Source organism: Brachycentrus maculatus, unplaced genomic scaffold (genome assembly GCF_059751285.1).
Source record: "Brachycentrus maculatus isolate JH-2025_06_01 unplaced genomic scaffold, ASM5975128v1 h1tg000026l, whole genome shotgun sequence".
NCBI classification, from domain to species: domain Eukaryota; kingdom Metazoa; phylum Arthropoda; class Insecta; order Trichoptera; family Brachycentridae; genus Brachycentrus; species Brachycentrus maculatus.
This window is the reverse complement of record NW_028280780.1, coordinates 1,635,445-1,656,547: the sequence shown is the minus strand read 5'-3', so window position 1 is coordinate 1,656,547 and position 21,103 is coordinate 1,635,445. Positions and strand designations below refer to the sequence as shown.

Sequence of the window (21,103 nt, the reverse complement as noted above, 5' to 3'; positions counted from 1 at the left end):
AAAAATGCGACGATTTTCTACCATTAAAATAAATATTTTGGTTCCCTTATTTTGGGACACTCTGTTAGGCAATTCGTATGACCATGTTAATTAAGATTAACTGTATTTATCTGAAATATTTTTTGGTAGAATATACTTGGGTGATAGAATTCAGTGATTAAAGTTATACCTTCGCCAGGCCAGACATTATGGCCCACGGAGCTGCCCACTAGAATCATATGGGCCAGAATGTCCGGCCAACAGAGTGGTAAGAGTTAGTAAAACCTTTACTTATTTCATAGATAAATCGTCGAAATTTCCTGTTATTTATGAACGAGGAAATACGGCCCAACCCATGGTGACAATTGTTTACAAGAAAAGGCGATTCAGTTGGCTAGGCCATGTATCCGCATACCTCCCGAGAGCCGCCATCAAGCTTGCCTCTTACAAGGCATCAGGTTCCCGCCGCCCAGGATGTCTGCTGCGAACAATTCGGAGTTCTCGTCAGAACTTCGAGACGCGGACCTAACTTGGGAGGATACGACGGGCCTGGTGGCCGACAAAAGAGCCTGGATGCTGTTTGTGAACTCCATACGTTCCGTGTAGAGATTGGATATGGTTAAAGAAGAATAATTTTAATTGGATATTTTTTTAAAGACGGGAACTACTTTTATTATTTACGTTGCTTATTACGCAAGCCTCCGCCTCCGTGGTGTAATGGTCAGCATGCTCGGCTACCGTTCTGGAGGTCCCGGGTTCGATTTCCAGGGGGGTTTAATAAATATAAGTGATTTTTTCACTCTAATATTTATTCAATATTACACTGGACTGGTACCTGAAGTGGAGGGCTGATCACCTTTCCTTCATGTGCAAACGAACGAGATAACACTGCGTTTATATGAAGCAGTGCCCTATGCACCATTGGGGTGCGGTAAGGGATTTATTATTATTATTATTACGCAAGTAGATTTTCGTTTCTTTTAGTTAAAAACTTGTTTTAATTTTAACCTATGTTGGGAACAGGAGGGATAATCTAGTGTGGGCAAATCACGAGCTTCTCTGCGTTTGCTCATTGCTGGGAGGAAATCACGTGAAACTCCTCAGGAGAAGCTAGTTCCACTAGAAGAGGGTTCGGTATTTTGTGTCCTCGTTTGGTTTTTGTACCAATATCCTTCAATATTTTTTATCATGTATAATAATAATACCAATTATCTTTTTTATATTGGCTATATTATAACAGTATATTTCAAAACACAATTAATTTTCCACTTAGTTTGAGTGTAGCAAGAAAGAAACAACTTTCCTTTTTTAATCGAATTTTCTCCTAAAGGTTTAAATTATTATTTGATTATCCAATTCGTCATTATTTATGACATGCGCTTAGAGACGGCTAATAATGTTTTGTGGTCATGTCGAGAGGAATTAATTCTCAAAATAATATTAAAATTTATAGCTTGTTGATTGTAGACGCTCTAAAGTTTAAATAAGTAAAATGTTTGGACACTACTTAGAGCGCTGACGCACTGTGAAAAGAGACCATTGTGGCAGCCATGCGGGAATCATCATTATCACATAAATTAGCCTGCTTAGTCCATCTTTTTGGGATTTCATCCGACTAGTGGCTTCTCTACAATGCCTGGCGCGTTAAGTACCTACGCACGTTCTCGACAAATAATCATTTAAGTACACAAATAAAGGCAACGTACTTATCAGATGATAATCCGAACAGTACAAAGAAGTTTTATAAAAATGGTATTGCAATATAAGTCTAACTGTTTTATCGTGGAACCTCGATATATCGAAGGGTTTTGAAAAAAATCAACTGATCTGCCATATCTAGTTAATGTTATTTTATTATTTTTGTGTCTTAGAATGAGTGTGTGCATAAATGTGATATCTGTAAAATACTATGACTGGCGTTTAAAGTACCTACGCATGTTTTTGAGAAACAATAATTTAAGTATATTATTAGATTAAAACCAATATTTTTAGCTTTTCCACTTTATTTTTATTTGACCAGCGACCGGGTTTCGTCGTTACCGACATCATCAGACTGGTGAGAGGCTATACAAATTGTTATGTTATATATAAAACAAGGCGGGAGTTGATACGACCATATCTAGTGAATGTTATTTTATGGTTTATGTGTGTCTAAGAATGAGTGTATGTATAAAATGATGTCTGCAAATAAACGATGACTGGCGTATAAAGAATGCCCTAATAAGGTGAAAAAATTGTTAGTTTTTTTTATTTAAATATTTAAAGTATAAAACCAAATAAAATTTTGTATATTAAAAGCATTGTTAACTTTATGGTATGGTAATATAAACTTTCCTTATCATTCATCGTTCAATTTGTGTAATACCACTTTAAATGTGGTATTACACAAAGTTAATGATGAATGATAAGGAGAGTGTTAAAAGCAAATTACTTACATTCGTTACATCGAGGTTGGATTACATTCTCTATTATTTATATGTAGGTATTTTTCCTTATTGAATGCTATGACTAGTTCAAGAGGAATTCAAAAAATCATTTTATCGTTCATTGTATGTTTTTTCTCTCTCTCTCTCTAAGTATTTACCTTCATTGTAAAGGTTTTCAATTTTCCGAATCTTATCAACAAAGAATGTCCTCGCCTATAACAAAGCGCGCACCCCATATATTACCATATGTACGAATAAAGCAATGAAGCACTTCCTCAAATCTTTACAACCCTCTTTCTTCAGCCCCTGGGGGCCTTTTCCCGAGTTTCCGGCCACTTAACTCCCCCTTTCATCCGTTTCCGCCGGAAGTGCCCCCGCCACCGTGTTTTCCCGCCGACAATCCATGTTTTACATTTATAACTACACACTCCTACGTATGGTAAATAGTGAATGCAAAAATAGTCCTTACGCGGGGCTTCATTGAGGGTTAATATAGAATCCGAGAGGGAGGGGATTTGAGACTTTTTAGAATAAGTGCCGAGGGGTGCGGATTGAAGCGGTTTCTATGGCAACGGAAGGCTGCAGGGGGTCCTCTCCACCCTCAAGAGGAAGATCACGTGATAACGATTGTCGTGGCTACCTAAACTAGGTGTTTGTAGGTGGATTCAAATTTTATATTAAAGACCTTTAAACAGATCATACAGGATCCAACTCTTTTAATATTATACATTTACTGAAATTTTTTCTTAATTTTTTCACATTCATTTTATGTACCTAAAAATAAAATAAATAAAAACTTGTTTTTTTGTTGTTTTTTCCCGTAGTAAAAAAACATGCTTTTGAAAATATTGCGTTTTTAAAATATGAATAAAAAGTGGATTTTTAACAGTAATATATGTAAATATCTTCTTCTTCTAACCCTTATCCACACCCAATGGTGCATAGGGCACTGCATCGTATTGACGCAGTGTTCTCTTGATCGTTACTAACATGAAGGAAAAGGTGATCACTCCTGCGATTCAGGGACCACCCCTGGGAATCGAACCAACATATAGATACACACGCTAACCACTACACCACGGAGGCGGATAAAATTTGTTTTCCTGTAATTAAAAAAAAACGTGTATTTGAAAATATTGTGTTTTCGAAATATTTATAAAAAGAAGATCTTTGTAACAATTTCACACGTAAAATGGGAATAAAAATAGACCTAGGAACTTTTCAATAAATAAAATGCGTTTTTTCTGTGAACAAAATGTTTGTAATTATTTTATTATACAAGTAACCTTAACGTACATTTTTCTTTACAAATAAGCATAAATATTATATCAGTGAAAATACAGTAAGTACCTAGTGCATAAAAGTGCATAAAGCGTTCAAATTTCTACATACATTATTTACTGTCAAATTAATTTCGGTTATCGTGATCGTATTTGCAGATTATTTTGTGAATTTCATACAACAAAAAATAATTGTCATTAATAATTTGAATATGGGATTGAATGTATTTTAATAACAAGTATTGTGAAATCATTATCCTAAAAATATACTTATAACAAGAGACGATTACATGAATGGGATATTTTTCATTAACATCTCAACATAGATGAAGAAGAATATGGAAATCTAGGTATTTACAGTGCACTGTTAATACCTAGACTTACATATTCTCCTTAATCTATGTTGAGATGTCAATATATAAAAATAACCCTTAAGTGTAGAAAACTGAAATATTTGGACACACTCAAAATGTTAATTTTTCGATATATTTAAAAAACGTTTCATGTTTGATGATTTGACAATATGTATTGGAAAAACAAATGTAAAATGTAGGAATTTTTTAGCAAGTGCTATTTTTAAGTGTGTATTTTTATATCATTGATTGATCTCTAGTTGATGAGAATATATATATTTTTTTACTTAAAAATATACACTTTATTTTTTATGTATAAACATAACATTTGAATTGTTGATAATTTAATCAAAAGTTGAATTTTAAATTTCGTAGATTTCAATTAGTTTTTAAAATCACATTTTGTAAACTAAAATAATGTATTATTTTCAGTATATTTCTATAGATATTTCAAACTCATACGATGATTGCTGTAATATTTTAATCGGCAGTAAAATCCATAAAATATTCAATATTTCACCATAAGTATTTTTTTTGTGTATTATCGGTATTTTTACGTAGTACGTACCCATGTCAATTTAACCAATGTGTATTTGGTCGATCAAAATATATTTTCGAACTAATACAGGTGTAAAAGTCATAAAATAAAAGTATAACATATTGTACATATGATAATCAGGCAAAAATACTGTATGCAGTTCTAAAAAGCACTTCTCGGATGACATAATATTAGGTAATACATTTCCCGTCTCAATACTTAACGAAATGATTAATTTAAATTTAAATTTTACTTAGTAAATATTATTATTGTATACTAATAGTAGTATTTACAAAGTAAAACTTAAATTAAATATGGATACATATTACCACCACGTGACTGACGAATCGATTAATGGAATTATTTTAAATACAACATGCATACGATAGTAATTATAAAAATCTTTCCGATTGATTTATACCTATGTTTTACTTCAAGTCTTATATAGATACTAAACGAAAGACTTTATAAACTACGAATTGCACTGGGAAGTATTTATTATTTACAATCAAGCAGATTATTATTTTTCAGTAAATGAGGTAAAATAAATATACAAAATAGATAACACTACTGAAACACCATTTTAAAAAGGTTATAATTAATTTCTTTACAATACCTATTCAATTAATTTAAATATATTAAATATTATTCATGAAATAAAATAACTAAAATATATACAAGTACACAATATAACGTTAAATAATTTACTCGCTATTTTTTTACAAGCTCTTCACGGTTTAAATTTTGCGATGTTTTAATTCAGCCATTAAATAATATTTTACACTATCGGTAATAATTATTATATTATTACACGCAACAAGTCTTTTTTTAATTATTGTAATTAAAATGTAGGTATATATAACTTTTTTGGCAATCTTGAATGAGCCAACACAATCCGACATTATTATTATAATATATTTTTTAACGTTTGAGTTCATTATATTTATAAAGTTTTTCATTTTGGCACTCTTAAAATATAGTACTTTAAAGCATCCATTCACTCAACTTTGAATTCCCAGGAGAACTATTCGTACGTTGGATTTTATTTTCCAGAGTAATCGTAACTCGAGTTTTCGACAAACTCGTGAGTAGATTTGCTTGAAAAGTCCGCGTTTGACCTGCCCGTTAGATTTTGACCGGTATTTGTTTCATACTCGTTAGACATAACATCACTGTATTCCTGTTTTCTGGAATAGTCTTCCAATGTTTTCCTGGAGTAGTCTACGCAGAGTTGGCCAGCGAACGTGTAGTTGCTATTTTCCTCGTCATGCTTAGACTTCCTTTCGTATTCTTGATTTAACTTATCGGAGAAGTCATCGGATCCAGTAAATTCTTGACTAGATTTGCCAACGCCATAACTCAGACCGCAAACTGAATCTTTTATCGATCTTTGGATGAGATCTCGAGCGGCTTTTGCGGATTCGCTAATCGAAAAGTCGTGTCTCGCAGTATCAACGTCGTATTCTTGCCGGGAGCTTCCTTGTCGCGAAGACCCGTGTTCAAATTCTTGTTGGTGATTGGCTTGCCTCGGAATCCCCCCCTCAAATTCTTGTCTCATCTGTGTCGAAGTACCAGGTTCGAATTCTTGTCTTAGGCTTTTGGGAGGTACGGATTCATACTCCTGTCGCAAGTTGACGTTTCTATGAGTTCCGGATTCAAATTCGGTTCTCGAACCGATCTGTCTAGATATTTCAGACTCGAAGTCTTGTCTCGCGGTTGACTGTCTGGATGTTCCGGATTCAAATTCGGGTCTCGAACTGATCTGTCTGGATATTCCGGAATCATAGTCTTGCCTCGCGGTGGACTGTCTGGAAGTTCCTGATTCGAATTCTTGTCGGGAACTCGTCTGCCTGGAAGGTCCCTGGTCCAAGTCTTGCGTCTGCATCCACGGGACGTATCCCTGCACCTCCCCGCACCTCGCTACGTACTCCCTGGCCCTCTCCACATCTTGAGGCGAGGGTCCTTGGCGTTACGGACGCGGCTGCTGATGATGGTGCTGCAGCTCCCTCCTCAGCCGCTTGGCAGCCGTCTCCTCGGAGTCTGGTTCGCTGCCCTCGTCGTCCTCCAAGGTAGGCTCTTCGCATTCCTCGCCGAGCTCTTCCTGCTTGCGCTTGGCTGTGGCCATCTCCGCCGCGTGCTTCTTCCTCCACTTTGTACGACGGTTTTGGAACCATACCTGGAAATAAAAGAGAAATTATGATTATTACATTGAAATCAATAGTTTTTTTTCAACTTGTAATTAACGCTTCAATCTACTACAACAACTGGGTAAAATCATGTAATAAACTCACATCCAGCATTCACTATTGCGGGATCGATGACATAAAATGCACATCCACCAGCACATTTTTGAAAAGAAAACTAAAAATCTATTCGTGGGCATAATTTTCTTTTCCTCGATTCAACCACAGCGAAGCGCCCTTGAGGCTTAATTAAAATGGTTGTGGATACATAAATTAAACAAAATTACTATTATTAATATCATAGGGCCGGGAGAATGATAAATTTTGTAAGATGAGTGAAAATCAAAGTCAGGAAAATTTATGATCAAGCATACCAAATATTTAGACGTTTAGTGTGTTAGACAAGTGTTTAGACCGGGAGTCGAAATAATTGGCGGGTATTTATGAGAAGATGCACGAAGAAGTGAAGAATGTTTGCAAAGGTGGTGTAACATTTTATTTACTCTGCCTACCCCTGATGGCTAGTATGTTTGAATAATGCTTTCAATTGGCATCATTGATGGGCCGTAAGCAAATGTTGGAGTCGACATTGCATTAAGCGAAGTGGCGATATGACTCCCCATAACTTGTTATGATATAAGGGAGGGAGTCCCCATCCCGGAGGAATTGTTGGAAATTAATTTCGCAAGGATTTAGTCGCCTGGAACAATTGGCGAGGTCCTGAGAGAGAGGATTCGCCGAAATTAATTGCGTATTAAAGCTGAAATTAGACTAGATAATTAATTTCGCGATACAAATTGTCCGCTGAACTCGAGTCCGACTTAACCCGGTCTTGCTCTGATCCGGGGATTAAAAATAATGGAAACCTTCTGTAGCCGGATTATAACAGTACAAGCGGGTTTAGTGTCATAATTTCAGCATTAATTAAAAATTACCAATTAAATATGCCTGCCTTTGTAGTACCTAAATACGCGTAACTTAATTCAATTTTGCTGGTAATTGAAATCTATATAAATATAAACGTAAATGTTCAAAATCTTAAATCTCCCGAAGTCATTACTGATAGTTTTGAATTTTTGACTCAACGTGCTCAGGTTTTTGTATACCTGTGACATGTAAAAAACGCATTTTTAAAGAGTTTTTTTACCTCAATGGTAGTGCCATCTGTTGAACGTAACAGAAATTTACGCAAAACTGATCTTTGCCCTTAGTGGACAGTATGATTCTTGACAAAACCTAAAATTTGTAAGCATTGTGAAACATTTTTGAAGTGTGTACATTCACTTTAATTCCTTTTCCATTTGACCAGAATGAGCCATAGCAAAGCGTGGCTGGTTACAGTTAGAAAAAAAAACTGGTTTTATTATTATTATAAATAATAATATTTTAAATATTTATGGCATTTACTTTGTGGTTGCAAATTGTAAGTGTATAAATAGTTGTATGGTAGTGACGTATGGTAGGAGTATTGTTTGCATGAAGGTGTAGTAGTTGTCCTGACGAAGAGACATTTTGTTATCCTGTTTTTTTTATTGTTATGTAATATTTTATAAGCATCTTAAATAATAAAATATTTATTTTCTTAATTTCTAATGTGGAACGTATTGGATGTTTTATTATATTTGAAGAACAATTATATATATGTACTAACATTTTTGTGTGTTTTTTTTTAATGTTATGTAATATTTTAATAATATTCTAAAATATTCAATTGTTTTTAAATTCCTGTCGTGTAATTTATTGGATATATTTTAATTATATTCAAAGGGGTACCTACCCCGTGTCACAAATCCTTATCCATCCCTGAAATACATTTCTTTTTAAATTATTGAAGTTATCGAAAACTCTCAGTACGGCCAAACTCTTGAGGGATTATATAATATAATTCTCCTTCTATTTACCTTACCCCCACCCCTAGTCTGCCACCCCACCCTCCCCGGCCACGAGAACACAGAGGGGGATGATGAACTACGTGCAATATCTCCTGAAAACTGCCTGTCTCAACTTTGATGGAACGTCTTGTTATATTGGACCTACAGATTAATAATTACTACCCCTTGCTTGTCTAAGGGTGTCATTAAAACCATGGGATTAATGGTGATTTATAAACATTATCATTTTTAAATAATGCATTATCTTGCTAAGAGTATGGTTGAAGTTTAAATCCTGTATAAAAAAGGACATAAACATCACTTTGAGAGTGTTTTTTAAGAGAAAGATTAAGTAATAATGGAAGGATGAAAGTAGACTGAATACGCTCAATATCCGTTCTCAAAAACTATGTATAATACATGTTCGAATGGCGAAATAGAAAAAGAATGCAAATCATTGATTGAATGCAGTCACTTTGTGGTAAAACCTATCCATTTTTAATTAAACTTTTACAGAGTAGATACCACTATTTCTTAAAATCTTCTGCGACACGTGTTTCGATGCATTCCGCATTATACGGTGTTTGAAAACGATGCGGAATGCATCGAAACACGTATCGCAGTACGGCTGTCCAAACTTAAGACACAGTAAGAGACTTTTTTTTTGTCAATTAGCTACCTAGAAATACGCAATACGTTTTAGAACACGACGTGTATTGAAACATAATAAAAGACTATGATAAATAACACTCTCCTTATCATTCATCGTTCACTTTGCTTAATACCACTTTAATGAACGATGAATGATAAGGAGAGTGTTATATTACCATACCACAAAGTTAACAATGCTTTTAAAATACTAAATTTAAAATAAATAAGGTATCATTTGGGATTGGTACTTATTAGGTATTGTTTCGTACCAGTACCAGACGGTAGATGTGCCATTAAGTTCATAGCGCGAAGGAGATAGGGTAGCATCAAGGGGGGGGAGGGTGAAATGATTAATGAACATTATATGAACGGCTAAGTACCGTGTAATTTGCAAATACAATGCATAATTACCCTTGATTACTCTCTCTCTCAACGTCCCGCCAGGCCGACATGAGAGAGCGAGACGGCGATGCTCAATTAACCCCCCCGTCTAAACTTACCTAAGAATTTCAAGACAGAATCAAACTAAGCTACCCTTCCCACTTGCTCGCGAGGGATGTTTATATAAAGCTCGTGTTTTTATCTCTTTTTTGCGCCGTTTTATTCAGTACGCTAAGCAATGAGCTGAGTTCGGAAGCCCTCGTATCCCGAGCTAACAAAGTTCAGGATTACAGTGAATTATGAAGGAGACGTGTGGATAAAAATAATTCTAATGAATTGGAGGATAAGAGAAGTTTAATTTGTAATTAATAACGAAAGTTTAATGGAGATTAAGCCGATGAATAATTAACAAAAAGAGGTAGCTGTAAGTGTTCGTTACATGAAGTTTTTTGTTCTATGTTGTATTAATCATGAACCTAACGAAACAATATGAATTTGGTAAGAGAATGCGTATCTACAGACTTACATTTTGATATCTCAAAACTAAAAATAATACTATAAAATTAAAAAAACACTTGTTGCATAAGACTACTTTTTTTAAAGTTGATTAATGTAAACACAATTATTAATGTTGCGAAAACATTAATGGTTCTCGAAACTAGTCGTTTTTAAATTAATAGTTTTAAAAAAGTAGTCTTATTGAAGTGTTTAATTTTTTTTATATTTAATACAATCATTTTGACATCTCGGCAAAGATGCAGAAGAATAAAGAAGTCTGGGTGTTTACAGGGCTCATGCCATGTCATAGGCTGGTTAAGTCATCAATTTATTTACGATATATCATAAATCTCATGACATGTTCTAATATATATATTTTTTGATTATGTATTTTATTGTTTAAAAAAGTGTCTGCTAATATACGAGTATATAATATTGTGTCATGAGATCAATACTATATTTAAGAGTATTTATTTCAAATGAGAAGCCTATAAATACGCAGACTTCCATATTCTTCTTAATCCATTATATGTTGACATGTAAAAAAACTAAGTTAGTTTTTAGTTTCTTTTTTTAAGTATAATATGATTATAATATTGATTAAATAAAAACATGTACCACATTATGTTTTAGGAAAAAGCGGTATTCACCAAGTAAAATTTTAATTAAAAATCGATAAATACTGGTGTTACCACAAAGCGACTGCCGAATCGATTAATGAGAATAAAAAATATCGCATTGCAAGGCAATGAATGTATGATATTTTTGATAGTTTTAGAAAAAAGCTTTACGTGCTATAACTTTTTACATACGTAAAGACACTTATAATTAGGGCTGTGCGAACATGAAAAGGCTATTAGCCAAATAATTAGTAGGTAATGGGTACGTCTGGGTCCCAATCCGAACGGTCAATCCATATTTCACCAAAATGTGCTCCAAACTTTTAATTGTCTAATTTTAAACACTCGTTAATGACTATTGCAGAGTGTGGAGAATGTAGAGTGTGCCGTCGCTGTAAACTATGGAATAATGAAGACGTATGTATTTGAGGCGCCATCTTATGTCTATTAGAGGCGGTGGTTAAGGGGAGGGCGGCAAGGGCTGCCAAAAACTCGGAACTTGTTACGGTGAAAATACGAGCTAACTTTTGTAACGTTATCGTTTTCTGTCAAACATTTTTACCCCATCAAATTATGTTTTACATTTTTTTAAAATAAAACCATGAGACTCATTTTAAAAAATACACGATTTCAGTGTCGATATCAAAAAAAAACTGTTAACTATTGAATAGTATTGTTCAATATTAAATTAAAAGAAACAGTGGTATTTATCAAGTATTACATAAATTAAAATTGGAAGAATTTGTTTTGGGAAGTTATTTTATTATGTTCGTTTAACCCTTATCGCCAGACAAGGGTTAAAAGAATATTTATTTAATTAATTATTGGATAATTTATACAGCGCCGTTTTCGTGAAAAATAACTTTTAACTTAACAATAAACATAAATTTTATACTTTAAAACGACGTAACGAAATACTTATTCCTCAGATCAATATATAAAATACAATAATACTGATAAAATATATATACATTAATAACTTCAATACAGGAAACTGCATCGTTTTGACGTAGTGTTATCGTTATGTTAATCGTAAGTAGCATAAAAGCAAGGTGATCAGTTTTGCATTTCTTGTACTAGACCAGAGTGATGCCGAAAAATCTGGTGGTGTGAAAGTCTTCGTAATTGGAGGGCATGAATGACTAGAGGGCTGGATATCGGGACATACGAGTGTGGCGTTCCAACCTCTCTGTCTACCCCTTTAGAAAAACAGCGTAATGGTAGTAGTAGTAGAAGTAAAGTAAATATGTCCAACATGTTTTTTAAAAGTCGAAAAAAAATAACTCTAACGTCTAACTTGACCAGCCTAGGCTAAATGCGAATCTACAGGTATAACGATTCCTCAATCTTTTATATAATTTATATATATATATATATATATATATATATATATATATATATATATATATATATATATATATATATATATATATATATATATATATATATATATATATATATATATATATATATATATATATATATATATATATATATATATATATATATATATATATATATATATACGTATACTATTTTAACATTTATATGTATAAATTATTAATTGATCACTCTTTCTCCTTCTTTATGATTATTTATAGACATGAAAATAATACAAAGTTGTGGATTGGCAACCCTACTTTCAGAAAGGGGTGGGTTTTCGTTCGGGTGTCTAAAATGGCTGCAAATAGCGCCTTTAACAGGGGTGGTCATTAAATGGCACTGGAACGAATTATTCGTGCTATCAAAATACACTAATAACCCCGGGTTCTAAGAGGCACAAACGTTTATTCCGTTTAACAAAATTTTCATTACATGCTCGTACTAGACCTGTTAGCGTGATTTACTGCGCGTAACATCCTAATAACCTCTTGTACAATATACAATCCTGGTAATTTATCGCGTTAAAACATATTAACTGCTAAATCTAAACTGACAGTACACAACGAAGTCCTGATACCAGCCATTATATTTGAAATTGAAGCATGGAGTCGGCGATAAAATAATGAATGTAGTATGAATGCAGTCGGAATACAATATCTTAGACAAACGTGCGTCAAAACGAAGTATGATAGATGTATAAGTGAAATAAGGAAAGAATGCAAGGCTGAAATAAGCATTAACGATAAAATTAAGAAAACTGTGTTGAGATAACTCCACTTAGAAATTTATTTTAAAGATGGTGCTGAGAAGTAACATGTGAAAGAAGCTGTCGAATGAAGCATAAATAGCTTCCGAAATTTGAGTAGTGTGGCTGTCAATCATGGGGAGAATGGTGAATATTTTTACAGTGATCACTTAAACTAGCCACTTATCACTTAACTTATGACAGGACGCGTTATAATTGCCCTATATTAAAAATGTAATAGCCGGTAAAACAAAATACATTACAAACGCTAAAAAAAATAAAAATAAATCGTTCTTGAATCATTTTAATATTGACGAGAATCAAATCCGCGACGCCAGTTTAGCAGTCGAGCGTCTAACAAACTACGCCATGGCGCCTGTCATAATAATAATAATGTTTACAATAATAATAATAAATAAATAATAGCGCCATTTTCGTTAAATACTTCCCCAAGGAAGCTTAAATATGTTAATAAGTAGATTGTATGTAGAAATGTATAAATATGCAGATTGAAGATTTTCAATGTAATCTTATTTTTTAAATAATTTTAATTGAATTTAAGTAAATTTTGAACGTAATAAAACAGGACCCTCTATTAATTTTAATTATTTCTTCGTCCCTTTTATTTAGCACCGATCGCTCCATATAATTTGCAAAGTAATTAAGGGTGGGTAGATCTTCTGGTAGGGGCTGATGTAGGGAATGAACAGTTTGCTGAAAAAATTCAAATAACCGTCGGAAAAATTCTAATGGTATTATTTTCTTAGCAGATGAAATATTGATAGCCTTGAACTCACGTGAAGAGATTACAAAACACATATGATCGTAAAAATATGTTTCAACCGTAATTATTGTTCTAATAATAGTGAAATAATATTAAGATAATATGAAATTATTCCGGATCTAAGCACACATTTCTTTCTATTTATATATTTTTTTACAAAAATGTTATTGAAATTAGTATTTAACCACTCACAGAGATTTTTCGTCTAGTTTCTCTTCCTCAGGACAATCACTACAACAGCATACAGTCAATAGTTCACGTACGACCATAGCACTTATCACATACTTATAACATTGTTTAATATTTTTTTAATAATATAAAAAATAACTCCTTTATTGGAGAAAGTCCAGATTTGTGAACAAGTATTTGGACACACTCAAAACGTTGTAAACACTTATAACTATATGTGATCAACATTTTTTGTAGTTTTAAAATAATGGTATGGTAGTGGTGTATATTATTGTTTGCATGCTATTGTAGTGATTGTACTGACGAAGAGACGAGTACGTCTTAAAACCGGTAGATAAAAAATTGATGAGTAGTTGTATAGGTAATAATATTACTAATATTTTTGTAAAACAAAATACCAAAGTGAAAAAGACTAACCGCAAAGTAAATGCTTGTATATTTATGATATTGAGAATACACATCGCTCACTCCTTTCAACAACGTCATATATAATTTTTTTTTTTCTGGAGATCGTTTTTAAAGTTTAAAAATATAATTAAATGTATTAAAAATAAATATCAAACCACTTATTGAACTTTTAACTGTACAACAGATCTTTTTAGGTAAAATCTGTAGGTTTTTTCTCCATTTAAAAAATATTTAGTATAATTAAAAAAGTAATTCAACAATACCTTTTCTTCAAAATACAAAAACAGCATTTTTTGCCCTGTAGCGGGTAAATATTAAGTTAAAAATATGCCGCTTTTGCTTGGACATTTTCTGGGTATTCCGAAAACATGCACACCTGAAAATTGACGATTTTTGATACATGACGTAGAAAGGAGTGAGCAACATGTCTTAATTATAACGATATTTTTAATAATAAGTTAACAAATTATGCTAAGTTAATTTTACATACTTGAATTTAGATTTTTATACATTGAAAAAATCGTTTATTTTTGCCTCGTACCTACTATACAACAAAGAATCCTAGACTACGCGTAGTCTCACCCCTTTGGGTAGATCTCTCGGGTAGTAGAATTACCTAGAGCCTGCAACCCTAGCAGTGTGGGGTGACTGTCGCAAGGGTTGCGGCGGTCATTTATCTGTGGTGGCGGAATGAAGTGGTGGGTACTTACGTACAACATTTGAGATAGCAAAACAGGGTGAAAACATTAAAAGGCTGTGCCGGATTCTACTACACGTGTTGTTTAAAAGGCAACCATTGCTCCATTAAGGGATTTCGACTATTAACGATTTCGAATTTCGTGAAATTAAATTCAGTAATTTTGTAAATATGTGCAACGTGTGTATTATGAATGTGGGTGTTGTTTACACCCCAGGGACTGTTGTGCAGTTATATGGGTTCATACATAACGTAGCTTCATAACACACATAATTACAATTTACAATTTTAAATAATGTGCCCTCACTTGGTTTTCCCATGCTAAGGAAATATTTCATAACTAATACTATTATTTTATTGTGTAGTAATTTGTCTTTATAATGAAACGATAACCATAAAGCTTTATAACTAATGCTATTTTTCTCATATATATATATTTTTAAAGCAATAACCCCCAAAGTCTCTATTTTAGAGGCTTGTCTGCAGGTAGGGCAGTAAGAATAGGGAAGGTTAATGTGAAAAATACATCACAAACGCCCAGACCAATTGAAAATAAATCTTTCTTGAATTTTTTTGCAACTGGCGAGAATCGAACCCGTGACGCCAGTTTCGCAGTCGAGCATCTACCCAACTACTCGCACGCCACGGCGCCTGTCAAATTCCAATTCCTGTAAATCCAATTTGTCTTTGTCATGCAATCAAGTAAGATATGACCGAATGATGAGTTCTATTTCAAATTACATACTCAAAGATAAGGCATATTTTGGAACCATAATATTACCCTTTCAGCGAAACCTAAACTGGCAGTGCACAATGGAGTCCTGGCTCTAACTCTAATGTATGGAAGTGAAACATAGAGTTGGCAAAAGAAGGGTAAAAGTAGGACTGAATGCAACCGGAATGCGAAGTGTCTGACGTATGTGCGGTAAAACGATATACGAAAGATGTTCAAATTGTGTTCAGAATGAATCCAAGTTGAGACAAGCATTATCGACAAAATTAAGAGATATGTAACCGTATGAGTGAAAAAAGAACAGTAAAACAAGTTTATGAGGCGAACGTGTTTGGTAATAGAAGAAAAAGAAGCCGGAGGTAAACTTGGCATGATCAAGTATTTCAAATACTTGAAAGTGGTCAGTAGTCGAAATAATCTGCGGGTATGTGTGAGGAGATGCATGAATTGCGAATATTGTTTGAAAAGACATATTGGTATAGCGCTCTAATATCTCTGCCTACCCCTGCGAGGAAGTGACCTGATAATCAGTTAGATAGTTTTTAGTACTTTTTCGGTACTTAAGACAATGACGACAAATCATTACATTACATTATTACAGATTACTTTTATATTCTTACATTTTGTCTGCTGAGTTTTCAGACAGGGGTTGAATCTCTCCGTGTGAAATTAACATTCCGGGCGCGAGCCTACTCCTCCCTAAAAATCTCAGCTCCACCCCTGGGTAGGCACAACGAGCGTGGGTACCTACCCGACCCCCGAGCTGCATATGTAGCTAATGGGACAAGGAGATGGGCTAATTACCACCCCGCGTGTCCTACTTTACCCAACCCTAGTCCTGCTACCCTGTCTTCGCGCTCTCCATGTAATTCCTATTTTGTTTTATTTGTTCATCGATAACTTTAAAAACCAAACGAAAAAATACTAAAAATAACAAATATATTCTCTTCTCCTCTTACTCTTCATTACTGAGGGTTGTGACCCTTGTCGAAGCAATTCGTATTTTTCAGTTGAATTTAATTTATTAAATAATTAACATATACATGACGAACTTACATTTAAGGCTTGTATGTATATTAATAACACAAATTACAAAGTTATTAAAAAGACAATAAAACAATAAAGACAGCAAATTTCGAGTAAATAAATTGTTACTTCAAGGGTTTTCGCAGATACTTTGTGGCACATTTTATAAACTTTATAAAATAAAACTACTTTGTTGATAAACGCTTTTGTTTGTACTTTTTTTCTCCGAACCTTGCCATCATCATGAAGATGATGGCAAGGTTCTTGTTGAAACCGGTCGGAGTAAAAAAGTACCAATAAAATTGTTCTGACCCTATTTGCATTGAAATGGTGTATTGGGCACTGCATCGTATCGATGCAGATGCAGCGATGCAGTACGATCATATATTATAGAATTATCAGCGGATATGTATGAATGATGAGATGTATGAATATGAAAGAGGCGAGAATGAATGTACTGACATTTTTATTCTTTTTATTTCTTAAGTTAGATTATATTACAACTAATATAAACGATTAACACTTAAATTACATCATCTATATATACATATATATATATATATATATATATATATATATATATATATATATATATATATATATATATATATATATATATATATATATATATATATATATATATATATATATATATATATATATATATATATATATATATATATATATATATTTATAAATATATATATATATATATATATATATATATATATATATATATATATATATATATATATATATATATATATATGTATATTTGTATATATATATATATATATATATATATATATATATATATATATATATATATATATATATATATATATTTATATATATTTATGTTTATTTATATCTCCTTACAGTAATCAAAACATATAAGAACGTGGATCCCGCGGTACCGAGTGATTGTGCTTAAAATCAAAAACAGTATTTTGACACATTGATTGACGATTTGAAATTGTAACAATAAAAAAAAGGGAAAATTGTCATTAATGTTTTTTTAAGATTACAAAAAAATATGTAGGAAATATCTATTATAACACTAAAGTTTTCGAATAAAAATTCATATATGGGGGATTTCAACTCTCTCTTAGATCTGGCTAGGTTAAAAAAAGCGTCCTGTGGAGATTTTTCACGAAAACGGTTATATTTAAATTGGCAATAATATTTCTATACATAACGGTCTCTTTGAGAACGACGTTATGTACCGCTAGTTGAGAGACCTTCAGGCTTATCTTAAAAGTAATCTTGATAAAGTAATTTATTAACGCGTATCCTTTATGATATTTTGTATAAGAAATCACAATTCATTACCGGAACCACAAAAGCCTCCGTCACAAAGGCGGATGGGAAATCCAATGTGACACCTAACGCGGAGGGATGTTATATGTTATGTGAAATGATAAGGTATATTCAAAATCAGGCATTCCAGGACGGAATGAAATGGAATTCAGCCGCAAATACGAGCCGGGTATTCCAATGTATATTTATGAGGCAGCCACCGGAATTGCCCATTCTATATTTATTCCCGAATCCACCCCTTTGCGAAGGAAGTATACGACCAATGAAATCAAATAGCGAACAAATAAAAGAATAGCGGAACAATGCTTTGATGGCTGGCATCAAGTTAGGGGTGGATTGGTAATTTGATAAAGGAAAATCTGGAGACGTAACGCAGGAAAGGTTCCTCCGTGGTTATATATTAATATTCGAAAAGTTTTCACATTTAATACGTCATATTTTATGGATGATTGATAGCCAACACGAGATGAGGACATTTCATCTTTACAAAGGATGTTTACAAAACTCTCTTTTGTCTTTCTTCGTGTCAACAATATATCATTTATCACAACTGAAAATTAGAGAATTTAATGGCATTATAGTCAAATAATTTATGACGTACTAAAAATTAACATATTTGTTCAAATTACATTATAAAAAAATCCTTTGAATCTTCAACATCTACGTTTATACACTTGTAGGTAAAAATTATATGATATGATTCATTGTCTCGCAAATTTGTTTTTTTTTCATTTATTGATTCGGCAGTGACATTGTGACGAATTTTATCGCTTTTCAATATTAATTTGGTAAATACCATTTTTTCTTAAAATCTATTGTGATACGTGTTGCTATGCATTAAGCACCATCAGCATATAGTATAAAACAGTGTAGAAAATGAAATATATTAATGTTTTCTTAACTAACTAACTTACAATCACACTTTTTCTCCGCAGGGGTAAGCTGACAGAATAAAACACCACTCTGTCTTTGTAAGCATTCTTCGCCTCTTCCACATTAATGAATCTACTTATACTCATATGTATATTTATATATATATATATATATATATATATATATATATATATATATATATATATATATATATATATATATATATATATATATATATATATATATATATATATATATATATATATATATTATATATATATATATATATATATATATATATATATATATTTATATATATATATATATATATATATATATATATATACAACATTTTGAGTGTGTCCAAATACTTGTTCACAAAATCTGGATTATCTCCACTTACAGGAGTTATTTTCATATTATTTTTTGACATCTCATCAAAGATGAAGAAGAATATGGAAGTCTGGGCATTTACGGGGCTTACGACCGTCATAGGCTGGTTTGATCCAAATCCCGGATTATAATCACACACATGAGAAACGCCAGAAAATACCATTTTCATTTTTATTATTAAGCTAATAATTTGACCAGATAATTTATTTACAACATTTTGAGTGTGTCCAAATACTTGTTCACAAAATCTGGATTATCTCCAATTACAGGAGTTAAGATTTAGGATCTCACATACTAATATAAGAGTTTCTGCTTAATAAAAAGCTTCTTTACATCTCACCAATAGATGTCTCTAGTGAAGTTTTAGTGATTCATGAACAAGGTTTCTAAATTGGTTCATATATATAGAACTTCCAAGAATTTGAGTAGTGTGGTTGTCAATAATGGGTAGAATTGGTGAATGCTACACGTGTGTAAAGTGATCACTCAAACCAGCCTATGACGGTCGTAAGCCCCGTAAATGCCCAGACTTCCATATTCTTCTTCATCTTTGATGAGATGTCAAAAAATAATATATATATATATATATATATATATATATATATATATATATATATATATATATATATATATATATATATATATATATATATATATATATATATATATATATATATATATATATATATATATATATATATATATATATATATATATATATATATATATATATATATATATATATATATATATATATATATTATTTTTGTATATATATACATATATATACAAAAATATGTCAGAATTAATTGTAAAATAGTTTTGATGTTGAATTTGACGTAAAAATGATTTATGTTTGTAGCAACGTTTTACATATTTCCTTTTTGTATTGACAAGAACATAACATTGAGTATTCTTTATTCTGTGTATGGAAAGGTAGGTACTGTATACATACAATCTACCATCCCCCCCGTGGCATCATCCCTGTTTTATGGTAAAAGCTACAACTCGGTCGCGATGTTTCATTTCCAATGATTCAATTAGCTAAGTGCTGATATAACTTCGTATATAAACTTGTCAACTTTTGTTTGTCCTCGCGGTACTAAAAATCCATTCCCGAATACTTCCCGCATCCTTTCGGAGGGGTGGAAGGAACTGAGGTGGATATTTCATCAAATTGATATCGTTAGTCACCTATAAAAATGAGTAGTGCGGAAAATATTGTCCCGGTATAAAAAAATGGCGAAATGCGAAACAATCGAACATCATAACAGCTTTTACGACCCTATGACAGATAAATAAAAAGTTATTAGTCGTAAAGAGAATTAAAAAATGATACGACCAATCTTCATAAAAATGTTTAATGCTATCTAATACATTTTTTTCCCTGTAAAAATATAAACTAAAGGTTAAGCTACATTTTGTTTTGGGTGAAAAACAGCTTTCTAAATATCTTTGGAAACTAAGAGTATAAGTATAACCTTGAGGCAAATTACACATTTTCAGGCATGGGGAGCTTTTTCAGTTTTATCGTCTATGTTTATTATTTATACATAGTAAAATTAATTTATCTTTACAACTTCTTTCATCTTTAAAAATCAAATGATAACATAAAAGAATAAGTATTTAATCTTAACGCAAACCGTCTTCAAACAAAAATGTCAAATCTAATATTTGTTCCTACATAAAAGCTTTATTATGTCCAATTTAATTTGTTAAACGTCAAATTGTATTTGTACATCGTTCAATTTGCTTTGTAAAACTTCCAGTTT

At 32.2% G+C, this 21,103-nt stretch overlaps 1 protein-coding gene across 1 annotated transcript in view; it reads right to left on the bottom strand.

Moving 5' to 3' along the window:
* Nucleotides 1-6,545: 6,545 nt before the first annotated feature.
* Nucleotides 6,546-21,103, bottom strand: part of LOC148313025 (homeobox protein Nkx-6.2-like) — an 89,311-nt gene continuing 74,753 nt past the window's right edge. Inside the window, exon 3 of the mRNA XM_088270323.1 lies at nt 6,546-6,752. Within this exon, the coding sequence (XP_088126449.1) occupies nt 6,546-6,752 (207 nt within the window). The remainder of the gene's footprint in view (nt 6,753-21,103) is intronic.